The 27,485-nt window shown below is 48.7% G+C and overlaps 1 protein-coding gene across 1 annotated transcript in view; it reads right to left on the bottom strand.

The window, feature by feature from the left end:
* The window catches only part of fat4 (FAT atypical cadherin 4), an 80,587-nt gene that overhangs the window by 9,781 nt on the left and 43,321 nt on the right, over positions 1-27,485 (bottom strand). Inside the window, exons 3-12 of the mRNA XM_084697767.1 lie at positions 26,013-26,274; positions 25,036-25,386; positions 22,992-23,917; positions 22,140-22,314; positions 11,467-11,647; positions 9,747-9,997; positions 5,012-9,361; positions 3,576-3,680; positions 3,056-3,363; positions 494-579 (exon numbers count right to left, since the gene is read on the bottom strand). Coding sequence (XP_084553893.1) covers positions 494-579; positions 3,056-3,363; positions 3,576-3,680; positions 5,012-9,361; positions 9,747-9,997; positions 11,467-11,647; positions 22,140-22,314; positions 22,992-23,917; positions 25,036-25,386; positions 26,013-26,274 — 6,995 coding nt within the window. The remainder of the gene's footprint in view (positions 1-493; positions 580-3,055; positions 3,364-3,575; positions 3,681-5,011; positions 9,362-9,746; positions 9,998-11,466; positions 11,648-22,139; positions 22,315-22,991; positions 23,918-25,035; positions 25,387-26,012; positions 26,275-27,485) is intronic.

Raw genomic sequence — 27,485 nt, forward strand, 5'->3', positions numbered from 1 at the left:
GGAACATACTCGTCAAGCGCTGAAGCTTGTGCCTTCACATGTTTGTCATATCTAACTTGATCTTTGGGGTGTGCCCGGTCACATTGTACTGGAGTGTAAAGCACATCACTATCAACACCTGCTCACTGTGTCTTCTTTTAGCCTACTGTAACTACTATACTGCTGGAGCTGGACCCAGTTAGTGTGTGTATAATCACATAATGTTGTGCATATTTACATTTTACATTTAGTCATCAAGCAAGACACTCTTATCGCAACTTACGCGCGACTTACAGTAAGTAGGGTGAAGTGCCTTGCCCATGGACACAACGTCATTTGGCACGGCGGGGAATCGATCCGACAACGTTCTGATTACTAGCCCGACTCCCTCAGCGCTCAGCCACCTGACTGCATAGACCTCATCTATCCCTATCTGGCCACGGTCCCTTTGTCTCCTTCTCCTCACTTCTTCTACTGTTTGTGTGTGTTTGGGGCGGCGGCGCGGGGCTCTCACCAGTCCGTGTGCACGGCCACGTTGCTGACGGCACAGTAGCCTGGCTCCTGGTCCTCTCCACACAGGTCTATGGTCAGGGACGCAGCCTGAGGGAGGGGACGAGACACATGGAGATCTGCTTTAGCTTCACCAGACAGACTGACTGTTAAAAAGACACTGGTGGATGCACCGACACACACGCGCGCAGGCGTACACACACAAGAAAGCACACGCGTATATCCACACAGAAACACAGAAAGAATGTGCACACGCACACACACACACACACCAATTACTAACAGAGGCCTATGGTTTATGAGCTAGAAAAACAACAAGGGAAAGCAGTCATTTGTCTCCTGCCTGCGTCGCTCTTCATCACGGCCATATGGGCATGTTATTAATGCCTTGTCGTCAGATCAAAGCTACTGCTCCCAAACCACCGCTACACACACAAATACACACCACCCGCACCCCTTACACGCACAAATATACATCGCACACCCTATTACGCACACACACACACACCAGACACACGTAACTACTGTATATATCTCACACAATGGACTACAGACAGACTTGTTTCAGGAAAAAATCTCAGAAATGAAAATCGAATGTGACTAAAGCGACCGTCAGCTGTGTTTGTGTTTGGTCAACGTCCTGGGAGCAGAAGAAACAGAGAGAGACTCCACAACACCTCAGAGACGTCCTGGGGGAGCAGGAGAAACACAGAGAAACTCCACAACACCTCAGAGTGCCAGCTCCCCGGTGGAGCGCCCACGACCTGCTGGGCCTGAACACCACTCCTCTGGTTCAAGACTGACATTTACATTTAACGTAGAAATAGTGCACATAGAAGACACAGCAGAAGATCAAGGATCAGACGTGCGTAGTTCCGCAGTATTTTGGTGGTCAAGAGTCAAATGAGTAGTCTGTATTTCCTAGCCACATTGCAAAGTAACCACATCTCAGCTCCCAGGCAGAGTGAACTAAAAGACTACTACAGTGTAATGATAACATCTCAGTGGATGATTTGTTGGTTGTGTAAATCAAGTGTGCGTCAGAGGCAAAGGAAAGACGGGCGGAGGAGAGGGAACACTGGGACGCAGAGCGCCCAGTTGGCTTGACGCTGAGAAAGAATACAACACTTGGGTTCTTTAAAGAACAAGGCAGAGAAGAGAGTCACACTAAGGGTGTTGCCTCCAGTTTACATTTATGTGAGTCCTAAAACACACACGGTTCAGAACAATGAGACCAACAAGGCTTATAGAGAGGGTTTTTGTCTAGGTTTCCCTAACACCACTTCAATAACAATGTGACAAAGATAGCCTGATAAATACCAGTGGTCACTTCAAAAGAAATGTTTCAGCGTACATGGTTATAAAAGAGGATGTTGTGGCAGTAGTCCTGTTGTGCTAAAATGATACTTCCAGATAACTATATCTAGGTTCTTATTTTTTATTTGAATTCTTCATGCTTTATTTGACTGTTTGAAGGGAAGTGTGACAATAAAGGCAGGGAGAGAGGAGGGGGGAAGGGACATGCAGCAAATGTCCAAGAGCGGATTTGAACCGAGGCAGCTGCGGTAAGGCCTCAGCCTACATGCTGGGCACACTTAACCGCTGAGCTACCGGGGCATCCCCGGCATCTCGTTTTCCTTTCTGTGCCGGTCTCAACTTAACAACAGGGGCTGTGGTGGCTCTGGTCTGCTTAAGACATCTGCTCAAAATCCAAGTTCAGGAATCTGAAAAAAACGTCTTCACACGACCACTGAAATAACCCATATCACCTTCTCCAAACAACAGTGATCAGGTTCACTTTACACCGCCTGAGGGAGAAAGCACTTGGGAGAGACGCATGCGAGCCCTGACCTTGTTTCCCCGGTAACCCCAACCAGCTCGTTCCTCAGCCTGCACATGCTATCTGAGGGCAGGACGAGGGTAGAATGCATTTCTCACTGCATGTTGTGTAGCTTTCCATCCAGTCACTCTGCACTATCTCAAAGCTGACAATTTAACGATTTTACCAGTTTCCTATGAAATCCCAAAGCACGGTCGGATATGACAGATTTGAAGTCCAGCAGGAGACCTACGTTATAAAACCTGACAGGGGAAGCAGAATTTTTTTCTCTTCTCCCCAAAACCAGTGCAAAACTGGCAAAGGAAAATCTCTTCTGATTCTGAGGACAGGATTTCAACTTTAGAGAGCTATTTTGGAGGCCTGCATTGTAAATCACAACAAGCAATCAAATATAATTACAAACTATGAAAGCCATAAGTAGAATGAGCAGTGTGTGGGCAGTTTAATTATCATCTGATGGCGCAAAAGGAATATGAAGCCAAAGTTGGACACAGCTTTCGTCTATAAAAACCCAGGAGTCATAACTTCTATTGAAAATATAAAACAGTTCTCTATGGACATGTGGCGGCTTTCAAATTCCCCCCAATGCTTTGTAAGCATGGGCCAATAAAACCATTAAGCTTCTTCGTGAAGTACACTTTCCGAGCACTTAGGATGACAAACAAACAGAAAAACCTCTTGGTTGACGAAGCAATTTCTTGCTGATACAATAACTTCTCAACTTACCATTCCAGCTCTCCTCGCAATGACTGTGTGGAACTGCCCATCGGAGACTTTTATCATGGTCATTAGTTTATAGGTCCCACTCCCCAAGTTAAAGGAGAAGCGCATTCGGCCCTCAAAGATTTCCAGAGCCAGGAATTCCGCCTTGTCTCCGGTCTGGTTGTCGTGGGTGTACATGAGGAGCGCGTTGCTCTTCAGCGTGGCAAACTTGATGTAGATGTAGTTGTTGTTGGGATCCAGACTAGGAAACTCCATATAGGAGAGATCCTCAAAGCCATAACTGTTAAGCTCACAGTGTTTCCCGAATACCCCTGAGGAGAGACGAGATGAATCAAACAAATGGCACAGAAAATTGTGATATTGAAATACTGTGTAAGACTTATAGGGAAAAACAAACATAGACGACAGAACACGTGGAGACGAGACAATATGTGAAAACAGGAATTGACACACAGCGACAACAGTTCATTAAGTAGTCATCCACCTACAACCACCTAGAACATTCTGTCGGATAATTACTCACCAAACAGACAATGACAGTAATATCCATCGACTCTGTTCTGGCAGGACCCGCCATTAAAACAGGGGTTACACTCACAGTGATTGATGAGGGAGTCACACGTTTTGCCTGGGTTCACAAAACAACACAACATTAAAATGAATTGGGTTGACAGGGTGACAGGGTGACTGGTGAGAGGGACACACAGCTTGTGCAGAAGGGCTTTCCCCTTCAAAACACGTTCACTGAGACATTTCATCACCCCAAGCTTTACGAAAACAAAGGGAGCCTTCGCACCTTGTAAAATAACATGTGAGGTTTAGAAGGTAGACACACATGGGTGGAAACATATACAAGATGTAATGATCCTTAAGTTTTTGCAACTGAAGCATCTTCATCGGTCACTGGGGCCAGTGAGAGGCGTGCTGATTATGAAAACTGGACGACAAGCAGAAATCTCGGACACAAAGACGGTACAGTAATCGACACAGACAAAATAAGGTACGGTATGCATGAGGACTGACAGTGACTTGCTGTATGCTGTTTTCGTAGGTTTTGACTACTGCAGCGTAAGACAAATAGCTTAATGGAGATTAATTATTTTGCCCCGACCAGGCAGCAAAAACAGGAAGTGGAGAGTTCACAGTAGGGGCAGGCAAACTACTGTAAGTCAATAGGTGCAATTTGCCAGAAGGGTTGTTCATCATGATGAAACACATAGGTTAGTGGTCATTTGTTATAGTCTTAATAAAAAAGAACAGTAATCACTTCGGTTAAGTCAAAAAGTCTGCTCTGAGCCCATTTGGAAAGGTATTTCAGGCACAGCCCACAGCTGACCAAACAGACATGATTCAGACAAATGTTTTCATTAACGGTTCTTCATATGCACTGCTTTTATAAAGAGTAATATTTTTGTATTATTCATACCATCATCTCAAGCAGTCCCTTTCCAGGACAAACGTATAATTTACTTCACAATACCTTCACTCAGCCAAAGTGTCGGTTTCTCACTGTTCACATGATATTCAACTACAAAGTGATTGACACACAAACTTCAGTCCTTAATAGGTGAGCCCAAGAGACAAAGCAAGATGCTTGTCAGCAAAGCCTTCATCTCTGGAGCAGAGAGAGAGGGGCGTGCGGGATAAATGTGAACTGTGTGTGGAGTTTCCACCAAGGCTCTGACCACGGTCAGTTGCGCATCATCGTTCTTATTAAAGTAAACAAGACAGGCCGATACGCATCAAAAGCGATTCCCCCTCAACTCGTTTCTAAAATACAAACCTTGTTTGGCAGTCAGGTTTGTATGCCACAGTTACTTTATCATTCAGAAGAAAATATTTGACTTGGATTCAAAGCGGGGGAGTTATGTGCAACGTGTATACACTTGAGCCTAGACGAACATCTGTGCTTCTGCGTACTCATAAAATGGAAATTACTCCTGTGGCGGTGTACAGTACCTGCAAAGCCGGATTTGCAGAGGCAGTTGAAGCCACCGGGGAAGTTCTGGCACAGCGCCCCGTTCTTGCAGGGATTGGAGAGGCACTCGTTGACGTCCCTCTCGCAGGCCATCCCGGTGAAGCCATCGGGACAGGAACAGGAGAAGCCTCCGACCAGGTTGTGGCAGGTGCCGCCGTTGTGGCAGGGCGACGGCAGACACTCGTCTATGTCCGTCTCGCAGAGAGCCCCTGAGTATCCTGGCCGACAGTGACAGGCGTAGGGCTGGAGAGGGTGGTTGGAGACCAGGATAATTGGAACGCTCTCTTCGATCTTCATGTCGGGGCCCACACTGAGGCGGCGCTTGCAGGAGCCCCCGTTCTGGCATGGGTTGCGGGTGCAGGGGTCGTGGTCCACCGAGTCGATCCGCACCCCGCTCTGGCGATGCAGGATGTCCTTGATGCTCTGGAAGAAGGTGGCCACTCCGCTGGGGTTCACATACTGCCCGTGGCCCCGCTTCACGGCGGCCATCAAGAAGGTCTCGTTGTTCATCTCGAAGGCTCCGTAGAGCAGGACCCCCGTGCCCAGCCCGGCCAGCTGCGAATTGGCAATTCGCAAGAAGCTGAGGTAGTGATTTGTGAGGAAGTTCTGGACCCCCGGGGTCTGGAGGCGGATCAGTATGCTGTTGTCCACCGTGGCGTTGGTGAACCCCATGAAGAGGACGCGGACGGTGTTGCTGACGGTACCGTGGACGCCGTCGCTGCTACGGACGGTTAGCTCGAACGTTCCGTCAGCTGACCGGGCCTTGGAGGTGAGGTCGCAGGAACCGGTGGGGATGCTGAACAGACTAGGGGCGGCAGCGGTCATGGAGCAGTGGAAGGAGTCTTCAATGTCCGGGTCCTGGGGCTTCACAATCCCCAGAGAACCTCCGGGGAACACGTTCCCAAAAAAGTGGACGTAGATCTCCACAGATCTCGGCTCCGAGGGATTGTCGTTCTGATCGTTCACCTTGACGTGGACCGTCCCGGTGGAAGACATCTGGGGGATACCAGAGTCCTTGATCAACACTGAGAGGTAGAAGTCGCTGATCTGCTCTCTGTCGATCTCCCTGCTGGTGGTCAGGAGCCCAGCGTGGCTGAGACTGAAGTAGCTGGTGGCCGAGCCCGTGTTGAGGAGGCTGTAGGAGAACGGACCCTGGTTGGGTGGCAGATCTGGATCGGTGGCCGAAAGAGTTGTGACTGTTACTCCAGCTCGCTGGTTCTCCATGACCTCCGCGTTCACTGCCGTGAGAGTCGGACCATTGTCGTTGATGTCCTCCAAGCTCACAATCAAAGTGGCACTGCCAGTGGCAGCAGGGGAACCTGTGTCCACAGCCAGCAGAGTCAGGTTGTACACAGGTGTGGTTTCCCTGTCCAACTCTGTGGCGATGGACACTTGGCCAGTTTGAGGGTTGATTGTGAAAATCTTTTTTGCGGAATCGCTGGCTATGGAGTAGGAGAACCTGCTCCAGCTGGGGACAGAGTCCGAGTCCTCCGCGCTGACGAAGGTGACCAGACCCCCGGCAGAAAGGCCCTCGCTGACCTGGACGTCATAGAGCTCCTGGGTAAACACAGGAGGATCGTTAGCATCTAGGATGGTGATGTTCACAAACACCTCGTCGATATCCGCTCCACGGATACTTCCAGCATTCTTCGCCAGGACTTTCAGCGAGATCTTTTCCTCCTTCTCACGGTCCAGGGGGCCTGTCACATAAATCTGGCCTGTTTTCCTGTTGATGCCGAAACCCTTCTTTCTGCTCCTCCCAAAAATGAGATAGTAAACCAGCCCATCGTCTCCTTGGTCACGGTCGCTGGCAAACACCTCTCCTACCACCGTACCTCTCAGAGCGGCCTCAGAGACTTCAAAGTAGTACTGCTTGGAGACGAAGCGGGGCACATACTCGTTGGCTCCCTTTAGTTTGATGTTGACATTAGCGAAGCTGCATCGTTCCTCGTCCGGGACGTTGAAAGCCTTTACCGTGAGGTGGTAGACCTGCTTGGCTTCGTAGTCCAGGAACCCCTGGGTGGTGATGACGCCCGTGTTCGGATCGATGACGAAGAGGTCGCTGTCGGAAGACTGGATCACGTAAGCCATGACGGCGTTGGCCCCGGAGTCTCGGTCGGTGGCGTTCATTTTGACCACGGTGGTCCCACTCGGCACGTTCTCCTGCACGACTGGGAAGTACTCATCCGGGTGGAACGCGGGCGGGTTGTCATTGACGTCCGTGACGTGGATGGTGACAGTGACATAGCTGGTCTTGGAGATCCAGCCTCCGTCGGTGGCGGAAACTCGGAGGTCGTGTCGTTGCTTCTCCTCAAAGTCCAGAGTATGGGCCAGGGTTAAAACTCCCGTTTTGCCATTGACGGCAAACTGCCCCATGTCGTTGCCTGAGGTTATGTTATAGGTGATGAGACCGTTCATGTCTTTGTCTTTGTCTCGGGCCGACAGCGTGCGGATGGCAGTTCCGACGGCAAGGCTTTCCGGAATGGTGGCAGTGACTTGGCTTTGGGAGAACTCTGGTGTGTGGTGGTTCTCCTCGGTCACGGCCACCCGCACCGCGGTTTTAGCCGACAGGGGAGGGTTCCCTTTGTCTCGGGCTGTGACATCGATGCTGAAGACTTTATTAATATCTGAGGTGAGGGAGGAGGCTACTGTAACCCATCCACTCTGCTTATCCAGCTTGAACTTGCTGGAGCTGTTTCCTCCAGATATCACATATTCTATTTCAGAGTTCAGTCCGAAGTCTTTGTCGTCGTGAGCAACCACCCGAATGAGTTTGGTGCCCACCTTGACACTTTTGGTGACAGGGGTAAAGTACACGGAGGATTCAAATTTCGGTGGATTGTCATTGCTGTCGACGATGTTTACGATAACCGTGGTCTCGCTCATCATGGGGCTAGTCCCACGGTCTGATGCAGTGACAATGAAACTGTGGCGGTTGATGTTGATGCTTACAGCACCGGTTGAGTTTTGGTACTTGAGCTGCTGCTTGACAAAGATTTCCCCAGAGCTTGAGTTGATTCGGAAATATTCAGCCTGGGATCTGATGAAATAGAATATCTTGCCGTTGAAGCCTTCGTCCGGATCTGTTGCCGACACTTGGGTGACCAGCGACCCTACCTCTGTGAGCTCAGGGTAGTCCAGGTAGTAAGATGGCCGACTGAACCGAGGAGCATTATCGTTTACATCCGTCACGAAGATCGTGACATCAGTGCTAACTGTCCAGCCAGAGTCATGAGCGGAGACTTTGGCGATGTAATGATCTGTGTCTTCTCTATTCAATGACCTGCTGATGGTGATGTCTCCTGTTTTGGGGTTGATCTGGAAGGGGAGACTGGCGTCGGAAATCGAGTAGTGGCTGACGGCGTTAGCTCCCGCGTCTTCGTCCGTGGTGGTAACCCTGGCAACGGTGTACCCCACCGGAGCGTTCTCTGGAACGGTGGCGCTGAAGATCTTGGAGAACCTTGGCGCGTTATCGTTGACGTCCAGCACGTTGATGATGACTTTCACAGTGGTGGTCTTGGGGGGGGAACCCCGGTCTGTGGCTTTGACCTTCAGGGCGTACTGAGCGACCTTCTCCCGGTCTAGGGGACGGGTAGTCCGGATCTCACCGGTCGCCCGGTTGACGCTGAAGCTGTTCTCCTTGTTGCCGTCGACGATGGCGTACTCCAGCTGGCCGCTGGGGCCGCTGTCCTGATCCACGGCCGTCACCAGGAGAACCCGCTGAGGAGACAGGTTCTCCAGGATCTCCGCGTGGAACGGCTCGCGGTCGAACACCGGGTGGTTGTCGTTCACATCGGTCACTGTTATCTCCACTTTCTCATACGCGGAGTACGGGGGGAAGCCTTGGTCCCTGGCCTCGATCCACAGGACGTACTTCTGAATGTGCTCGTAATCCAGGGAACGCTTGATTGACAGCTCCCCGGTCAGCTGATCGATCTGAAAGGAGTTATCCAGGTTTCCGCTGGCGATGTAGTAGGACAGCGACCCGCCCCGGGTGGACGACCCCGTCACCGTGGTGACGACGGTGTTGGTGTGTTGGTTCTCGGGGAAGGTGAATGCCGCGGCCTTCATCTTGATGACGGGGAAGTCCCCCCCGGTCACGAAGCGAACCGTCACGGTGGTGGTGTCCGTTTTCGGGTTGGTCCCGCCGTCTTTGACCCTGACGGTGAGGGTGACCTCTGAACTCCCCAGCAGCTTCTCATTGGCAGTGATGGCGCCTCGGACGGGGTCGATCTTAAAGCGCTCGGCGTTGCGGCCAGTCAGGGAGTAGTGGAGCTGGGCGTTGGAGCCCGCGTCCTCGTCCGTCACGGTCACGGCAAACACAAGGGAGCCTGGAGATACGAGACACAAAACAACGGATGTCACAAGGTGAAACAATTGATGGGGTCAGATGGCTGAGTGGTTAGGGAGTCGGGCTATTAGTCAGAAGGTTGTTGGTTCGATTCCCGGCCGTGCCAAATGACGTTGTGCCCTTGGGCAAGGGACTTCACCCTACTTGGGGAGAATGTTCCTGTACTTACTGTAAGTCGCTCTGGGTAAGAGCGTCCGCTAAATGACTAATTGTAAATTTACTTAATCTTTACTGTATAATGGTGCAATTATTTTAGTTCAACATATAGTGTCTTTATGTATTACACAGCATATATATATATATATATATATATATACTCAGAAGAGAGGAGGAGAAGTAGACAGAATCCCTCTTGAACCACGCACCTGCCGAGGTGGAGGCCGGGATGTGCGTGACGTAAGGGTGGTGGTGGAAGCGAGGAGGGTTGTCGTTGACGTCGGCCACGACCACCGACACGGTGGCGGAGCTGGACAGCCCCAGAGGCTGCCCTCCGTCGGAGGCCACCACCAGGAGCTGGTAGCTGGCTCTGGCCTCGCGGTCCAGGGACGAGCTGGTGATGATCTGGCCCGTGGCAGGGTTGATGGAGAACTGCCCACTGCCTCCCGTCAGGCTGTAACTGGGTGGGAAAACGACAGGAGACATGTCAGGGCAACATGGAGGAGCCTCATGTAGCTATACTGTAAATTATACAAGTAATTCAATGTGTTTCACAGTAGAGATACAGTATAGGGCATGTGAATTAATGAAGATAAATATTACACGTACAAAATGAATCTATTCCACGTCTATGTCATGCGGTAACGTAGATACAGTATGGTGGATGTGAATTAATACAGTTACATATACACACACACAAATTAAATCTATTCCATATTGATAACACTGTGTGGTAAATTATAAATCAATAGCAGCTCCAGCAACAGAATATAATTTGTACGATCCATGTCCTCAAAAAGACGGGTTACACAAAGATTGTGGTATTTCATACATGACAGTGCCTGGGTTGGAAGTCATTTGTCAGTGTTGCCAACATAATCCTATGGAGGGCACTGTTTCAAGTTTAAAAGAGGCTTTGGGTTTCATGAGGACACACAAGTGTAACATGACTTCATAAGCTTGTTGTGGTACACATTTCTTTTTTGCTCATATCCGTATCATCAGTCATAAAGACTTTCCAAGGCATCCATCTCACAATTCTTTGGAGATACTCATTATCCATTCTTTAGAGTTTTTCTTCCAAGCGACAGAGGTCGGCCTGGTGGAGGCCTCTGCAGGAGACTATCACGAGAGACTCCCCAGAGTTTTGTCTGATCAGAGACACATACATTTCTGGTTTTCAAGAAGGATCGCATTTCACTCTGCTTTTCACAAGTTTCCAGTAAAGCTCGGACACAAATGTCTAGTGACACATACAATGTACACACCAGCGCATTCTTTGAAAAGGCCTTTTTTTTGGGGGGGGGGGGGGGGCGGGGGCGGGGGAGGGCATCGTTCCCTTCCTGAAAGCAGCGACAAATTACCGAACAATGTGTGAACACAGACGGAACACAGACCTATTGAGACAACAACAACACTACCGTCCGGAGGCGATCAGGGTCGGAACGCAGAGGAGAAACAGTAGTAAAAGGCCTAATTTTACGGGCTGTGAGAATCGAAACTAATAACCGATGGCAACCGGCTCTGCTCTCCATTAGGGCTCCCAACCTAGTGGACCCCTGATGGGCGCTACTCGTTCTGCCATACGCAATTAACATCCTCATTACCATGTTTTGGGAAAGTGGAGCCTGTGCCCCCCCCCCCCCCTCCGCCTCTGTCCTGGATCTTGGTCCCCAGGGAGGGCAGGCAGGGGTCAGATAAGAGTCAAACGTCCAGCTTCAGAGGCTAGGGGGGCCCAGTGAGATCCCCTGGGGCTTTATAGTGGAGGGAAGATGGAGATGGCGTCGAGCGTATGGACTGTACCTTATCGCATGGGTGTACTCAGTCACTGGACTGTGCTGTGCGATCATGTGACTGTACCGGGTCACCTGACACCTGTCACATGACCGAACGTCACTCCATGAATGTGCCGGTGTCACGTGACCGTACCTTATGACGCCGTTGAGGCCCACGTCAGCGTCGGCGCTGTCCACCAGCAGCACGTCGGTGCCTGTCGGGGCGTCCTCGGGGACGCTGGTGTGGAAGGAGGACGAGGTGAATACGGGGACGTTGTCGTTGATGTCATCCACCAGGACTGTGACCGTGCCCGTTCCGCTGAGGGGAGAAGAACCTGGAGAGGCCACAGAAATCATATTTTAACGGACCTTAAATAATGTCTGGTGGTTGTAGATTACAGAATGGCAGCTTACCAGTTTTATAGTAGTAGTTTATTTTATTTGTGTTCAGTTTTATTAATTTTTTTATGTTGGGTTTGCAATATGATGTATTGGCAATGGCTTATCATTTGCAGTGATATACATGTTGAAGCAATTCATATTCTTGCGAGGACTCAACCACGGTGACCCTGCATTTATTCCTGCTTCTCTGGCCACATCAACACAAAGCACAAATCACTCGAAAAGGGTTCAATAACTCTGTAATACAATCTGCCGTTTGCCCTTCCTGAGGTCTCGGGATACTGTAGATTTTAATCTTGGTTCTGAGGTATCTATTTTAGGATATGCAACACACAGGGAGTTAGTCTTTGGAATTCGAGAGAACAGAAACGCTATTTTCAGCAAAATCTAACCGTTTTTTTTTGTATCCATTCGAGTGACGAAACAAGGCCCTTTGAGCCCTGGGGGAAGATTTAAATCAATAGCAGATGAAACCCAACTGCAACGCAGAAAACCCCACCGTTTCAAACATCTGCTTGCCTTTGCCGCCCTCAACAAAGCCCCCTTTCGATGGCACATTTAACGTAAAGAGTTACAAAAAATCTACAGCTTGCTCGCTTGTTTATTCAGCTGTCAGTAACATCAGGTGCTTGGACCCTCCCTTCGGTGGGATATTAATAAGAAATAATAAGAAATATCTGGAAAGTGTCTGTGGATAATCTCTTATGTTCTCTCGGGAGCTGGGCATCATCAAAACTAATGGAACGCTGGAGAAGAGATCTGAGAGAGAGTCTCTGATAAGTCCATTTCATCGCCAAGAGGGACTCTTTTGGTTTGAAAGATCAAGGTAATTAAAAGCATGTGTCTGTAAGCTCACCAGGTACTATAAGCAACAATCATCTGCTCGTATGGATGACAAAGGGATTAGTGCTCGCTGGAAAGACTTACATTTAGCTAATGGGATTTTCAGGAACAGCACCAGACTTTAATAGTTTTTTTTTTACATCTTAAGATAGCATTCTAAATGGCCTAACTCTAGCTGCCCAGGAGTTTAAAAGTTGTTTTTAAAATACACATATAAATGTCTGAGTAACTTTTAAACTAATATTTGATAGTTGGCTATAATATTATGTTTCCTGTTTTTCCTGGTTACAGCTGCTCCTGTCTCCAGTGTACATGTTAGCATAAATACACTTAACACACTTCCAAATGAACAAACACCGCCACATTCCAGGAGAACACGACCAATGGCATCTTTAGGTTATTTTTCATAACCTAAAGATGCCAAAAAACACCAACTGTATTTTGGCTGTGAATCAAGGACTTGAGTCATGCATTGTTTTTGTTTCACTCCAGAAATGCATTTTTAAGAATGTTTATTGCCAAATATAGACATGATATCATTTTAAGCTGTTCATCATTTTATAATGTCAATTAAAATGTTTTCATCTGTTTAATACAAGCAATTATCCAGTTCTGTCAGCATTCTCCGTATTCAGTTTCTCTCTCTCTCTTTTTTACAAACCCCCCCAAAACATAGTGGTCCTTTCAGGCTGTCAAAACTACAGGCTATTGACACAAGAATCCTGTCCACAACTGGTCATGTCATTCAGGATTAGAATTGAGGCACATGAGGACAGCCAGTGTCTGGTCAGCGATCGTACTCAGGAGCATTCAGAAGCGAGCACGTTTACATAAGTCTCTTCATCGCACACCGGCAGCCAACGTGAGGCGACTGCCCGAGTCATCATACGGGGTTGCCATGGAAGCAGATTAGAAATGCCTGGACTGGAAGAGTGATCCTCTTAATTAAGGATCAATCTCTGCCTGTCGAGTGTCTCTATCAGTTTACGTGAGCGAGTGCAAAGCCTCTGTTCACGGTCAAGCTCTTGTTCCTAGACAACAACTCCTAAGAGCTTTGGAGCTGTATTGTGTCATAGATGTTCTGGGCTGCTACACAGTTAAGTGGGTTTCAAAGCCAATTGGCTTTGTCTACTGGACTCATTAGCTCTCTGGAGCACACACACAATTGTACAAGCACAACAATTAAGCTTAACCATGGCCAAAATACTTCATTTGGAAATTGCCCAAGCTTGGTACCAGCTAACTTTATTAAGTGTTACCAGAGGAAACACAACAGTCCAAATGCTTTGGAATGATGATTGAGAATGACTGGCCTTCTCAGCGTTGAGAAGTGAATGACTTAAAAAATATTTGTGTTGAATTTCTGTTCTGGGAAGCCAGAAGCAGTCAGCTCTTTCTGTTATTCAATCCCCTGTCAGAGCATTTCAGTAGCATTGTTCCTCCTGACTAACGGCAGCCAATGAGCTTGGACCAACACTTTTTTTCCCAGTTTTCTTCACAGGACACATTTCGGCCCCCATTCCTGACGTTTCACTTTTCGGCAGGATGTGATGTCACAACCTATTTACCAGGGGGTGCGAGTGAGGAGACGGCCTTGCACACCTCCGCGACCCCGGCCCGTCTCGAAGAGCCGTGCACTTGCGCCACCCCTGACCCCATGCCAGGCACCCCAACTTCATCACAGCAGGGTTGGGCGCTGAGAGACAGACACAGTGACCCTGGATAATCCCCGGTAAGCCTTAAGGAAACCTAGCATCCAGCCGTAAACACCAGCAGCCGCACAAACCCTCCTCACCCTGACCGTGAACCTGGGCTGAACCCACTGCTGTTGACAGCCCGGGGGTTCAAACAAGGCATTTTTCACATCTTTCGGGGTGTATCGCTCTCCCAGCACCACGCTCCTCCACTCGGGAGGCCGTCTCCCTGTCTCCTGGGGGAAACTCAGATCCCATTACCACCAGCAGCTGCCTCGTCGACCTGCTGTCAAATGTGTAAATAGTTTGGATCTATCTTGTTACATTGTGTGGGCTGACAGATATAGATGTCCGGGAACATAATATCTTAGCAGCTATGCAAATGTGTGTAAAAGGCAGTTGTTAGAAGCAGTGACGACTGGAGCGGAAGGTGTCACAGCAGCGTAAGTGAAACCTGCTCCTTTATGAAGGTCCATGCTGCGTTCGACTCGTTAGTCCTATAGCCACTAACAACAACACCATCTCAGACTCCTCACTGCTATCTCTACTGATAACAGAGACAAACTGATAGCCAAGGGATGTTGCGTTATCAGATTAACTGACAACACGTTAATAATCCACCACTACCATAATGTTATCATAGCTGAATACACAGGGGGCTTATATCATCGCAATGGCATGCTCTCCGCCTGGCCAGCCGTGCCTGTGTCTCCTCCCAGCCTCCTGCCCAGGAATCTGGCCCTGTTACTCAAGCCTGGTGTCAAGGTCGGTGATTTAGCTGAGGAGAACTGGAGATGGTGCCACTATTTGTGATCCACGGCTGCAAGCGCTGGTCGACGCGACAGATAAATATTCCTGCTGTAGGTCTGGCATCGCGTGGATGTATCGGGCGGGTGGCTGTATGACAGATGACTTCACGCTGCCAGGGCGAGAGAGAGCGGCTGGGCGAGAGAGAGCGGCTGGGCGAGAGAGAGCGGCTGGGCGAAAGAGAACGGCAGGGCGAGAGAGAACGGCTGGTGGAAACGACAGTGGGACACCGACGGAACCGGTGGCCACCATGCAGTGCGATTAAAATGGTTGTTTCCATCAGCGGAAACCTGTTCCCAGACACGTTTAACATTTTCTGTACTTGCTTCATCAGCGGTTATGTGTTTTACACCATTTTCCAAATTTGTATGAAACTTCAGTGTGATTTTACCCATCGGCTTTGCCAGTACCTTCTTGTCTCCATCAGGCTATAGGAAACCAAGCTCCCACACTCATCTGACAGTCTTCTGCTCACTCAGAGGAAGACTAAATTAGAATTTTACGAATCCTTCTTAAGTATTCTATGAAGTAGAAATACTTGAAATGACCCAAATGAAATGTAGGTCTTTTTTTTACTGCCCGAGTCAGATCTAAGCTTACCCAGTGTTGTCGCCTGGCCAACTAGCTAGCGAGCCGTCAGGTAGTACTGAACCTGTGCTGTGATGCACGTTCATTAGTGTAATCGTATTTAGGGGTTGATCTGAGGTTGTGCGACACTGCAGTGACCTGACGTGTCCTCCTCTCTCTCCTGATGGGATCCGTTTGACACGGTCATTACTTACCTCACGTCGAGATTAATCAACAATGGTGTTTAAACTGAGGTAAATAGATCAAGGTCTGTTCTTGTACTCTTGATTTCAGAAAGCTGTTGACGCTCTCCAGAAGCCATAAAAAAACTGTGCAAAGTGTGTGTGTGTGTTTATTCAATTAAAATATGTCCCTGAGATTATACATGAGGAGAGACGGTTTGTGTTTTTTCAATCAACAAAGACGATGTTTAATCTCCCGAGCGCCTTGTATCCAGCATGAAGCGTTGCCCCTCGAGAAGTGCGTGAGCTGTCGTGAGGCTAATGCTCCAGCTAAGTCCCAAAGACAGTCTTTCCTTAACCGTGTTTTTCCAGTATTTTCCGAGGGAATACTTCAACAGACCGATGGTATTCCGATAACCCTGTCTATGTTGTCAGTCGCCATTACAGTATGGGGTAAAAAGGCAACTGTAGTCGCACAGTGTCATTTCACACAGAAACCTGACACAACAGCGAATCACTTTAAGCGCTGACGAAGCATAAGTATTGCTGACCCTAACTTAATCACACTGCAAAAGTGATACTACAAATTCAAACATCAGGAATCCCTACTGGCTCTTCACATGACACAACTTGGGCCATAGAGACCAAAACATCATATCTCGTGATTCAAAACGATCCTTAGGTCCGCCAAAGTGGTGGAATTGTTGTGAGAACGAGTGTTGAATTTGATCAGCTAATATGCAATTACAAGCTTTCAGTGGGGTGCCTGAAACGTTTGTTTTCAGAGGGATGATCGAATGAGAGTACCAAACCCTGAATAACCTCCAAGCTTCAGCGTGCAAAATAACAAGCTCTGAAAACTCGCTGGATCACAGGCCATCTGCTCTCCCCTGCTCCATCTTAAATACACACAGACAGTTTCCCCTGTAAGCTGGTCATAAGCCCTCCCCAGAAAGCATTGTCTGGCATAAACATATGGCTGGGCCTAAGCACCTTATTAGTGTATATTACCAGTGGGCAAATCACATTAGCCTCAAGTAAGGTGGCATGGCCATACTTTCCGCGCCAGAGGGGGTATAAATACATATGTAATTACAATTAAACTATCTGCTTTTGCCATTTCCTGGCATATGCCACCAAGACAGCAGCGCGGGGGGTAACAGTTATTTGGAGGAAATCACCACCACCTCCCCCCTGAGAAGCTGGAGGGGGCCCTGGTTACTCCCTCTAATCTGAGCTAAGATCTTGGTTTGGGTGTCTTTGCTGGCACAAGGGATAATCTCTCCCTTCAATATTATTGATGGGTCCAGCGTTCAGCAGGGTCGAAATGAACCGAGCGGTCCGTTTTGATCGGTCGGAACAACGACAGGATGTCCAAACAGAGGGCTTCATTAAAGTTCGAAGCACGGGACAGGTTGACTTAGAGAAGATGGATGAATGTGTAAATTTACGAGACAGCCCATCTGTAGCCTGGAGCTTAGGGCTAAACGGTTAATTACGGTTTATGGACTGCGGGTAGATTGTGTTCTTTCGGGGACAGCGTAAATAAAACACATCATTACTCAGGGTGAATTGGCCGCCATCGCAATGAAATTGACATTTTTCTCCCCCTGAGAACCTGTTGCTTTGCAACAAAGCTCCTTTTAATGTGGCTCCATCCAGCACCCATGAATGGCCGAGGGGACACGTGGGTGCAGGGAGAGAGCTATCCCGCACGGTTTGCCAAATATAACAAAAGTAAACAGAGGGTTTCTCACAGTTAACGAGGGAGAGAAGGAAAAGGATATATCTCTCTCTCCCTCCTACGTACAACCTACCAGGCCCCTCCCTGAAAACAACCTGCATTTCTAATAATGCAGCTCCTCTCTGAAGCACTCATCAAATCATTCCTAAACGGTATATGGATTTACAGTTATTTATGGCGTGGCGTGTCTGAATGGTTTGACATATTTTTTTAACTGCTGTTTGCTCATACTCCAGAGCACATTCTGGGATTTTATGAAGTGATCTGCCTTTTGTGGTTTCAATACAATGGCGCTTTTATTTTTGTTGAGCTGTTCAATAGTTCTGAGTTCTCTGTCAAACGCCAGACTCCAAGGACTCTTAAATGACTGATCCCTCATTGTATTGAAACGGTCGTGGAACAACAGCTTGTCACCAGTGTTTGGAAAACACACAGTATAACAACCCACTCCACACAACAGCTTTTCAAATCACTTTTAAGTGCAAACGAGAGAAAACGACTGAAAAAGAGCTGGTTGTGTCATATATGTTGACGTGGTATTGAACAGGCCTAAACGTTTTCAGTATCTGCCATTTTGGCAGACAGAATGCTACAGGACTAGTTTTGAATAAATTGCTCATTTGAGATTAACTGCTAGTGTTAGATATGGATTCATGGATAAATGAACCTTAAGAGGTTGTGAGGGCCTAACTTAGCTTCCATTTTAGAAAGTGTAGATCTTTTCTGGCTGCCGCAAAGCACTAATCATCCAAACCTCACCACCTCTTAAAATCTCTTATTAGATACTAAGGCTATTTACACAAACACTCGGTTCCAGCAATTGTTACGCGAGCCGAAAAACAGGAGTGGAAAAGAGAGGATAGGAACAAAAACAAAAAATTGCTAGACCACATTGTTACTGAGTCCTTTTTAAGAGTTGATCTAGAATGTTACAGGTCTGTTAAAAGTTCATTTGAGGAACCTGATATTTTAGTTGGCTTCATCTTGTGTTGCCACTAGACTGTTGCTGGCTGAACACTTCTGAAACTGACCCCATTAAAGATTTATTGTGGCAAGCTCTGGACAGTGATCTGTGAGACCCTGCCTGTGCGCCTACACCACTTATCAGTAGCTTCATTAGCTCAACTTTCCATTTAGTGTATTGTGCAGGTTTGAAAAATAACACAACCGAGCACAAGGTGATAAATATTTCCCACGGACTCCTTTCGGAAGAGACGGACAGCTCGTCTAAAACACACACAACAGGGATTGACAGCTCCTAGGAACGCGTGATCCTGTTCAGAAAACACTCCAGAAACGTGGGTGGGTCCACAGACTGGATTCACAAGAGCCATTACGCAACATAAAAGATCCTGCTTTTTAAACGGGACGGTCATTAAAATTCTTTATCTGCTAAGCGCCCGTTTAGCCCCCGAAAAGGCAGAGAGCAGTACCCTGCGGCCTTCTGGGAAACGCGGGAGGGACACAGGAGGAATTCCGTGTGATCGTTCCTGCTCGGGCGTGGGCCACAGGGATATACTGTGCCTCCTCTTTAATATATGTGACCGAACGTGGTGCATGTAAATGTCCCCATGGGGGCCTTCTTACCACAGGGGCCCCCACTCCAGAGCCTTCGCTGGGCTCTCCTCCACAGCTCTGCCAGGCAGATGAGATGGAGGCGGATGTGAGGAGTGAGGGGAAACACATCGTAGATGATATTTTATGCAGCAGAATTCTTTTATTTTTAGGTTGTGGGCTCTGCAATAAATCTCTTTACGTACGACTCTTTGGATGAAAGTCACTGCTTCATGACTAAAGTGTCAAACGTAAATATCTTGATATTACATGAAGGTACGTGAAATGCAATGGATTTGGAAAATAAAGATAATAAAAGTCCTGCCGTGCTGCCACTGTGATCAGTGACCAACTGCTGTCCTTATGTGTGTGTTCAGATGCAGTGGTGACCCAGGTCCATGAAGTCTCCCTACCAACACACTGCTCTGTGACTCCTTGTTAACTCCTTGCTCCTTCATTTAACCTTGGCCTCACGGTCATTCTTCTACCCTGGTGTGTGTTTGCGTGTGTGCGCGCGTGTGCGCGTACATGTGTGTGTGCGTGTGTTGCGTGCAGAGGAGGGGGGGGGGGGGGGTGCATAGCTGTTACTAGGCAGAGGACCGAACTGAAGATCAGATAAGTCTGCAGTTGATCCCAGATGTAGTCGCTGCTATTAGTCCAGACTGGCTCTATTTGCAGTCCTGTTATCTCTCTCTCTCTCTCTCTCTCTCTCTCTCTCTCTCTCTCTCTCTCTCTCTCTCTCTCTCTCTCTCTCTCTCTGTCTCTCTCTCTCTGTCTCTCTCTCTCCATCCCAGTCTGAGCCTCAGAACAACTTTCCACTGGGCTGATCTGTGAGTTTCCCTTCGACAAGCCCGCTTGTAAAACACCTTTATACTGCTTGTATTTGTGCCACGTTTTGAGGACCGGGGTGCAGAGCTCCAGAGGAGGCCAGGGCTCGTTATGAGAGGCGGCGTCAGGGAGCTCCACCCCCGGCTCCAGACGTTTCACGACAGATTTCACTCAACGGAGCAGGTCTGAAACTCCACTCAGTCTGCTGTTATTAAGTTCACCTTCCGTCCACAGGCCAAGCAGGATGGAGACAACCATGAGATGGAACGCAGGCACACTCGCTAAGTGGAATTCATGACATAGTTCACCAAGCAGATCATTATTTTAAAAAAGAAAGTCTTTCTTAGCTGGATTGACACGTTTCCTTGTCTCCACACATTCATCCATTGCAGTATTTCAACTATGGTTTGCCGTTGTGTGCCCCCATTTAGTCTAATTCATGTTCCAAGTGACATTCACCAAACACAGACACATAAATAAACAAAACGTGTCACAGAAAAAACTGTGCTAGGCAGTGTTAGATGTTTTCAGTTGAAAATGGGCTGGAAGACCATTGGTTCAGATCCCGACTTCCTCGTCCACCTCTGACACATCCAGCCAGAGGCTTCATGGGATAACCATTTCCTCCTGCGTCTCAGTCCTGGCCTCAAACACATGAGAAAAGCATCTCTGCTATTTTCACTGTGTAATTATGTTGTTTTTTTCTCTTCATATTTTTATATTCCACACAAGGCCTGCTGTAGAGAAGGCTGCTTGGTGGAGAATCCCAAATACAAAAGTCATAATATTATGGATTTGCTGACAGGCCTTTGATGATGGAATAATTTGACAAGCCTCTGAATAATAGCATTCTCATGAACCATAGAACCTCACCTAAACACAACAGCCGTTATTAACCCTCATAAATCCATCACAACACCACTACCTCACGTTATACATAATCCATCACAACTTAAAACTACTACAAAACCTCTACAACCTATTCAAGGTAACCGCACACTTGATTTATAATACAAATAAACTAAATCTAATGCACACGTTGAAGCTTTTAGATATAGAACTAGGGCTCTGTTCCTTCATAAAGACTAACAGGCATAGTTCGGTTTTTCAGAGCACTTCCGCTATTGTCACCATTCTCACCAGCAGGCTACGCAGTCCAGAACACCCATCATCACAGAGAAAACACATGGTCATCCAGGAATGAACAAGAACCGCCCTTTGACCATGACGGTCCTGCCAAAGTATCCCAAGGAAAACCTGTACTTAACCGGGCTAGTGTGTGATTAGGCTGGAATAGGGATACGCATGCACTCTCTTCAACTGCACATTTACTGACCTCTATGGAATAACAAGCTAACCTTTTATCTGCATATAACAAGCTATACCACTGTGCCCAAACAAACACAGGACCCTGTTCATTCAAACACGCAAGCCAGGTTTCCGGGGAATAAGTCAAAAACACAATTCTTCTTTTAGTGACGAGAGAGAGAGAGAGAGAGAGAGAGAGAGAGAGAGAGAGAGAGAGAGAGAGGGGGGGGGGGGGAGGGAGGGGGAGAGAGAGATGGGGGGAGAGAAAGAGTGAGAGAGAGAGAGAGAGGGGGGGAGGGAGGGGGAGAGAGAGAGAGAGAGAGAGAGAGAGAGAGAGAGAGAGAGAGAGAGAGAGAGAGAGAGAGTGAGTGAGTGAGTGAGTGAGTAAGAGAGAGAGAGAGAGAGAGTGTGAGTGAGTGAGTAAGAGAGAGAGAGAGAGCGCACATTCAGATTATCTCACTCAGTGAAAACATCACGCTCAGCGTGAAACTGTAATCACAGCATGTTGACATTCTTGTTCATTTCAGAAAAGAAAAGCTACTTTTAGGGTCGGATTTTGCAACTTTGCTGAATGCTGAGAATCCTAAACCTGTTTTTTCAAGGCCCGTTCCCTCTGATGAAACCCACATGGGCCCTTTGGACAGAGCTGTAACTTCACGAGATATATGCTGCCATGAATAGGGGACGATAGACATTAAGGTGAGCATGCTAAATGTGGTATGAGTTTAGATATGAGCATCGGTCCATGATGAAAAATACCGGTCCCCATCCATCTCAATACCGTCTCGTACTGAAACACGGGGAACATCTCAACAGGTCCGGGCCCAGGCTCCCGGCCTCCCGGCCTCCCGGCCTCCCAGCCTCCCGGCCTCCCAGCCTCCTGTTACGGCGGTCTCACCTGAGTCCGTGGCCGTGACCAGGAGGGTGTACCGCCCTCGGGCTTCCCGGTCCAGGGTGTGGGTGAGGCTGAGCTGGCCGCTGGAGGAGAGGCTGAAGGAGCCTTCCTCATTCCCCCCGCTCAGCATGTAGCTCAGCTGGCCGTTGGCTCCCTGGTCGTCGTCTCTGGCCACCACCTGGAGCGGACACACAGAAACAGGCTCCGTTTGTGACGCGAGCACGCGAGACTCCACCCCGGCCTAGGATCGAGTCACGCGCTATTGGGTTCTTAGAAATAAATAAAAAGGGGGCTGACGTTCGGATGTTCTTTGGGACCTGTAACCCCGCCCGCCCGCCCCCCTGTCCCTCGACAATACGCTGGGCATTGGTCTCCACACCACAGGGCTCATTAGTGAGTTCAAGTGCATCTGCAGACTCATTTCCTTGAAGGTTTATGGACTGAAGAAGCTTAACTTGGACTATTTCTACTACTATCACTGGAACCAGACTTTTTAAAGGTTTATCTAGTTATGATGCTACTTAAGACCAATGTTATTGCAATACAGTTTGGTAGAGTACAATCCAATATTTTACTTTTTTGTTAGTTTTTCTAAGAAAGATGTCTTAGTGTGTACTCATAAGTGGTTTCATATATCATCCCCTTAGTACAGTATGTCAGTCGCACATTTCTTCTTGGCAGTTTGCAAAACATGACCACCGTGCTTGATGTTTTTGTAAACCGATCTCTTACACGTACTTATTGGGTTAATATGCCTACAAACTTGGTTAAGCCATTAGCTCATTTAAAGTCCTGGGGCGGCTGTATGAATTGGGCTTTGTCTAGAAGGACCCGACTCAAACCCGGAGCACTGACCTGTAGAACGTTTCTGGGAAGACTTCCCAGGTTCTCCTGGACGTTCACAGAGTAAGGCGACAGCTCGAACACGGGCGAGCAGTCGTTGACGTCCAGCAGCACGATGTTGACGGTGGCTCGGTCCACCCTGGGGCTGCTCCCTCGGTCGGCCGCCTGGACCACCAGCGAGTACGACGCCCGCGTCTCCCGGTCCAGCTGCCGGGCCACTGAGATCACCCCGGTCACCGAGTCGATCCTGAAATCCGAGTTGCCGGAGTTTCCTCCGCCAACGGAGAAGCGGATCTGCCCATTGGTCCCCTCGTCGGCGTCGCTGGCAAACACCTGGAGGACGTCGGTGCCCGTCAGCATGTTCTCCTCGATCTCCACGTCGTAGATGTTCTGGGAGAAGCTGGGCGTGTTGTCGTTGACGTCCAGGACCATCATGGTGACCTCCATGGTGGAGGACAGGGGGGGTTCCCCTTTATCCGTCGCCACCACCGTCAAGGTGTAGTTGGAGTGCTCCTCTCGGTCTAGTTCCCCCACCAGCCTCACGTCCCCATCGATGGTGCCAATGCTGAACTTGTTCCCGTGGCGACCTCGGAGGGAGTACTCCACGTAGCTGTTGGGGCCGCTGTCCGAGTCGGAGGCTTGGGCCTTGAAGACCACGGTGTCGACCGGTGTGTTCTCCTGGATGAAGGTCATCTTCTGCGAGGTGAAGGCGGGCGGGCAGTCGTTCACGTCCAGCAGGATGATGGAGACCTGGGCCGTGCTGGTGAAGCGGGACAGGGGGGCCGGGGCCATGTCGTGGACGGTCACCACCAGGTTGTAGAAGGACTGGGTCTCTCTGTCCAGGGTCTTCTTGGTCTGCAGAACGCCTGCCTTGGTGATGTCAAACTGGCCCTGGGGGTCACCGGACACGATGCTGTAGAACAGCTCCGCATTAGGACCTGGGAGGAAAACAAACAGACATACTGGGGTTTTTGGGGTGTAAAAACATCAACATATCACTATTACGTATGAGGACATTCAACTGTATCCGTTTTGTATGAGCCCCCAAAAATTATTCAATCAACCAATATTCATACACTGGCATAACAAAGTCTGCCACAATAAGCAGTTTGACAGATCTGTATAGGAAAAGAAACATTACAGCAAAGTCCGTAAGTGCAGCACTTTCGGAAATGCTACCTAATAGAAACATTTATTCAAATGACATAACTGCCGTAATGGCACAACTACACTGCCAACAACAAAAAAATCTATCTGGCCTTGAAATCCTGCCCTGGAGCCGCAGCAAAATGAGGCTTAATTGAGCGTCCTGTAATGCAAGTCATTGGAGTATTCATGTGGAACCTCGACGGCACCTTCCCACACTCTGGCGAGTATTTACAGTACACACGTAATCCCTTATCAAAAGCCGGGGGACACATTTACCACGGCGACCCGACCGCTTTCGGAGGTCGCGGCTCAGGAAACGCTCACAAGGACGCTTTGTGGAGCTTGTTGCTGAGCAGTCTGGGACACCGTGAGAGGGTCGGGTCGCCAGGACTGCGAAGGAAGGATCCAGACCGCGCTTGAATCCAGACAGCTTTTCTCCCCCCAGGAATGTGGGTCAGAGTAACCACATTAGGTTTGGTGGAGGGGTAATTACAGTAGGAGAGGGACAGGGCTGGTATAATAGCATGAAGGAGTAAAGAAACTCTAAACGTCTGACCGTAACCACCTGATATAGAAACATACCTTTGCCCGCTTGGGTTGTACAGTGGCTCTACTGTTTTTGACCAAATTATTTCGACGTGTGATGGAAGAGCAAAAGCTGAAGAGGTTGGGGTTGAGTATTATGTGTCTTGACTGGTTATTTCAAGTAAAATACTATCCCGTTTCCTGCCGCCGCGTTCTTTTCCCCCGCTCTCGTTCGCCGACGCCAAAGACTATCTCAGCGACTCAGCGCGCGAAGTGGCTGAAACGAATCGGGTTTGTCAGCGAATGACCAGTGGCCCTGCCATAACCCCAGAAGTAAGACATTCCTCACACGACAAAAGAGCAGAAGAGCGGGGAGACGTACCATCGTCGGCGTCACTAGCCCCCACCGTGACGATACTGGAGCCAGGAGGAAGGCTCTCGGTGACCGACGAGCTGTACACGCTGCTGTTGAACACGGGCCGGTTGTCGTTCACGTCCAGGATGTTGAAGTAGACCCTGACTGTGCTGGCCAGCCCGCCCCCGTCCTGGGCCCGCACCGTCAGGATGTAGTACTGCTGGGATTCGTAGTCCAGAGGCCTTGTCACGTTGAAGACCCCCGTCACGGGGTTAAGGAGGAAGGTCTGGTCTTCATCGTCCTCCTCCAGGGAGTAGGTGATCTCTCCGTTCACCCCAGAGTCCGAGTCGCTGGCCAAGATGGCCGCCACGATGGACCCTGGGAGAGGTAGACGGGCAGACAGTGAGGATTTGTGGGGTTTTGGGTCTGTTACAGCAGGCTGTCTCTCTGCCAACCCAAACCCCTCCAAGCTGCTCCACCACCCCCTACACAACCCCCACCAACACTGGATTTCATGGAAAAGGTGCCACAGTTAATTTGATGTCTCTTGTTGACATTAAGCTGCAACCTCCTGCATTAAAAGCCTTTTAGATATGCCACATGCATGTATAATGGACTAAATCGTTCATCCACAACTGAAATATGCTTGAAAATGTGGTGATTAGGTCATTGGCAGAGAGAGAGAGCGTGACGGGGAGACGTTACCTGTCCTGAGAGAGAGAGAGAGAGAGAGAGACAGAGAGAGAGAGACAGAGAGAGAGAGACAGAGACAGAGAGAGAGAGAGAGAGAGAGAGAGAGAGAGAGAGAGAGAGAGAGAGAGAGAGAGAGAGAGAGAGAGAGAGAGAGAGAGAGAGAGAGAGAGAGAGAGAGAGAGAGACGCTACCTGGTGCCATGTCCTGAGAGAGAGAGAGAGAGAGACAGAGAGAGAGACAGAGAGAGAGAGAGACAGAAAGAGAGACAGAGAGAGAGAGAGAGAGAGAGAGAGAGAGAGAGAGAGAGTTACCTGGTGCCATGTCCTCAGGGAGGTCGAAGGAGTATGTTTCCCGGGAGAATTTGGGCGTGTGGTCGTTGACGTCGCTGACCGTGATGTTGAGCCTCATGTCCGAGGACTGTTTCCCGTCGTCCGCTCGGACCAACAGGGAATACTTGGAACGGCGCTCACGATCCAATCGCTTGGTGGCGATCAGGTCACCTGACTCGGGGTCGATCCGGAAGCTGTCATCGGCGCCGCTGATTATGGTGTATGTCACAAGGGCATTAGGACCCTGCAGAGACACAGATACACAGAGCGTTTGACCTCAGAGTGTTTGTGTAAGGATAAGTAACTGCAGGCGTGGATAAGAACAGGAAGTGGTTTTAGAACAACAATAACAATGTATTCTTTTGGCAGTTGCTTTTATCCAAAGCAAGGCACAATGGACAAATTTAAGCTGCTAGCTCTAGGGCTGCAATCAAATGCTTTACTAAAACCTCCATCCTTGGTTGAACAACCCTAACCTGCATTTGACTCTGGAACTTTGCACTAAATTTTAAACTCCCACATATCTCAGAACACAAAATCCACTGCATGTACAGACTAAGAAATCTGCTGCATACATGAGCTTTGTTTAACACACATGTTCATTGTCATGTATGTGATTTGTATGAGAGATTGTCTGACATCAAAGCACTTCTACCTGCTGATTTAGTTAGCTTGAGATGTCGTGTGCTTTCATAACTCACAGCTTACCGCCCCACTTCAATAAAAGACTGCATTGTAAGGCTAGCTGTGAAATAAGCTCCAAAACATCACACATTTAAGTGACATTACTAAATAGCTTCACTGCTAATGCAGCACGTCACTTCCAGAACTATTCAGAGAACGAAGTGACCACTTCAGAAAGAGAGAAAGAGAGAGACAGTGTGAGTGAGTGAATGAGTGAGAGAGAGAGAGAGAGAGAGAGAGAGAGAGAGAGAGAGAGAGAGAGAGAGAGAGAGAGAGAGAGAGAGAGAGAGAGAGAGAGTGTGAGAGAGAGAGAGAGAGAGAGAGAGAGAGAGAGAGAGAGAGAGAGAGAGAGAGAGAAAGAAAACACAGGAGCTGAATGGCTGAATCCTCCCGAGACCTCCTCTTGGTCTTTGAACTTTGGGACTATAGTGTTCCTCTATAAATGCAGCTAATAGATCCCTTGATACCTTGGACAAGTATGGCTACTCCACATGCAAAAGCCATAGCAGGAGCAATTGGAGTAGGGGGCCAAACGTGATATGACAACTGAATAACGGTGGCGAAAGAGCTTGACGTTTATGTTTGTTCCGAGCATAATAGAAGAGCAGATCTCTGTCTGCTGCTGTCTTGTGCTGAGGCGGATTCAGTCGTTTCAAAAGGCTGTACCTTTCATCAGGCAGAAGTGGGGCCCTTTGTTTCACACAGTCAAAGCTGAAGTTAAAAGCTTACAGTGTTTCACTCATAGCTGACATTAAGGCTTCTTTTGATCTG

Source organism: Hypomesus nipponensis, chromosome 1 (assembly GCF_054491055.1).
Source record: "Hypomesus nipponensis isolate SF chromosome 1, ASM5449105v1, whole genome shotgun sequence".
Taxonomy (NCBI): Eukaryota; Metazoa; Chordata; class Actinopteri; order Osmeriformes; family Osmeridae; genus Hypomesus; species Hypomesus nipponensis.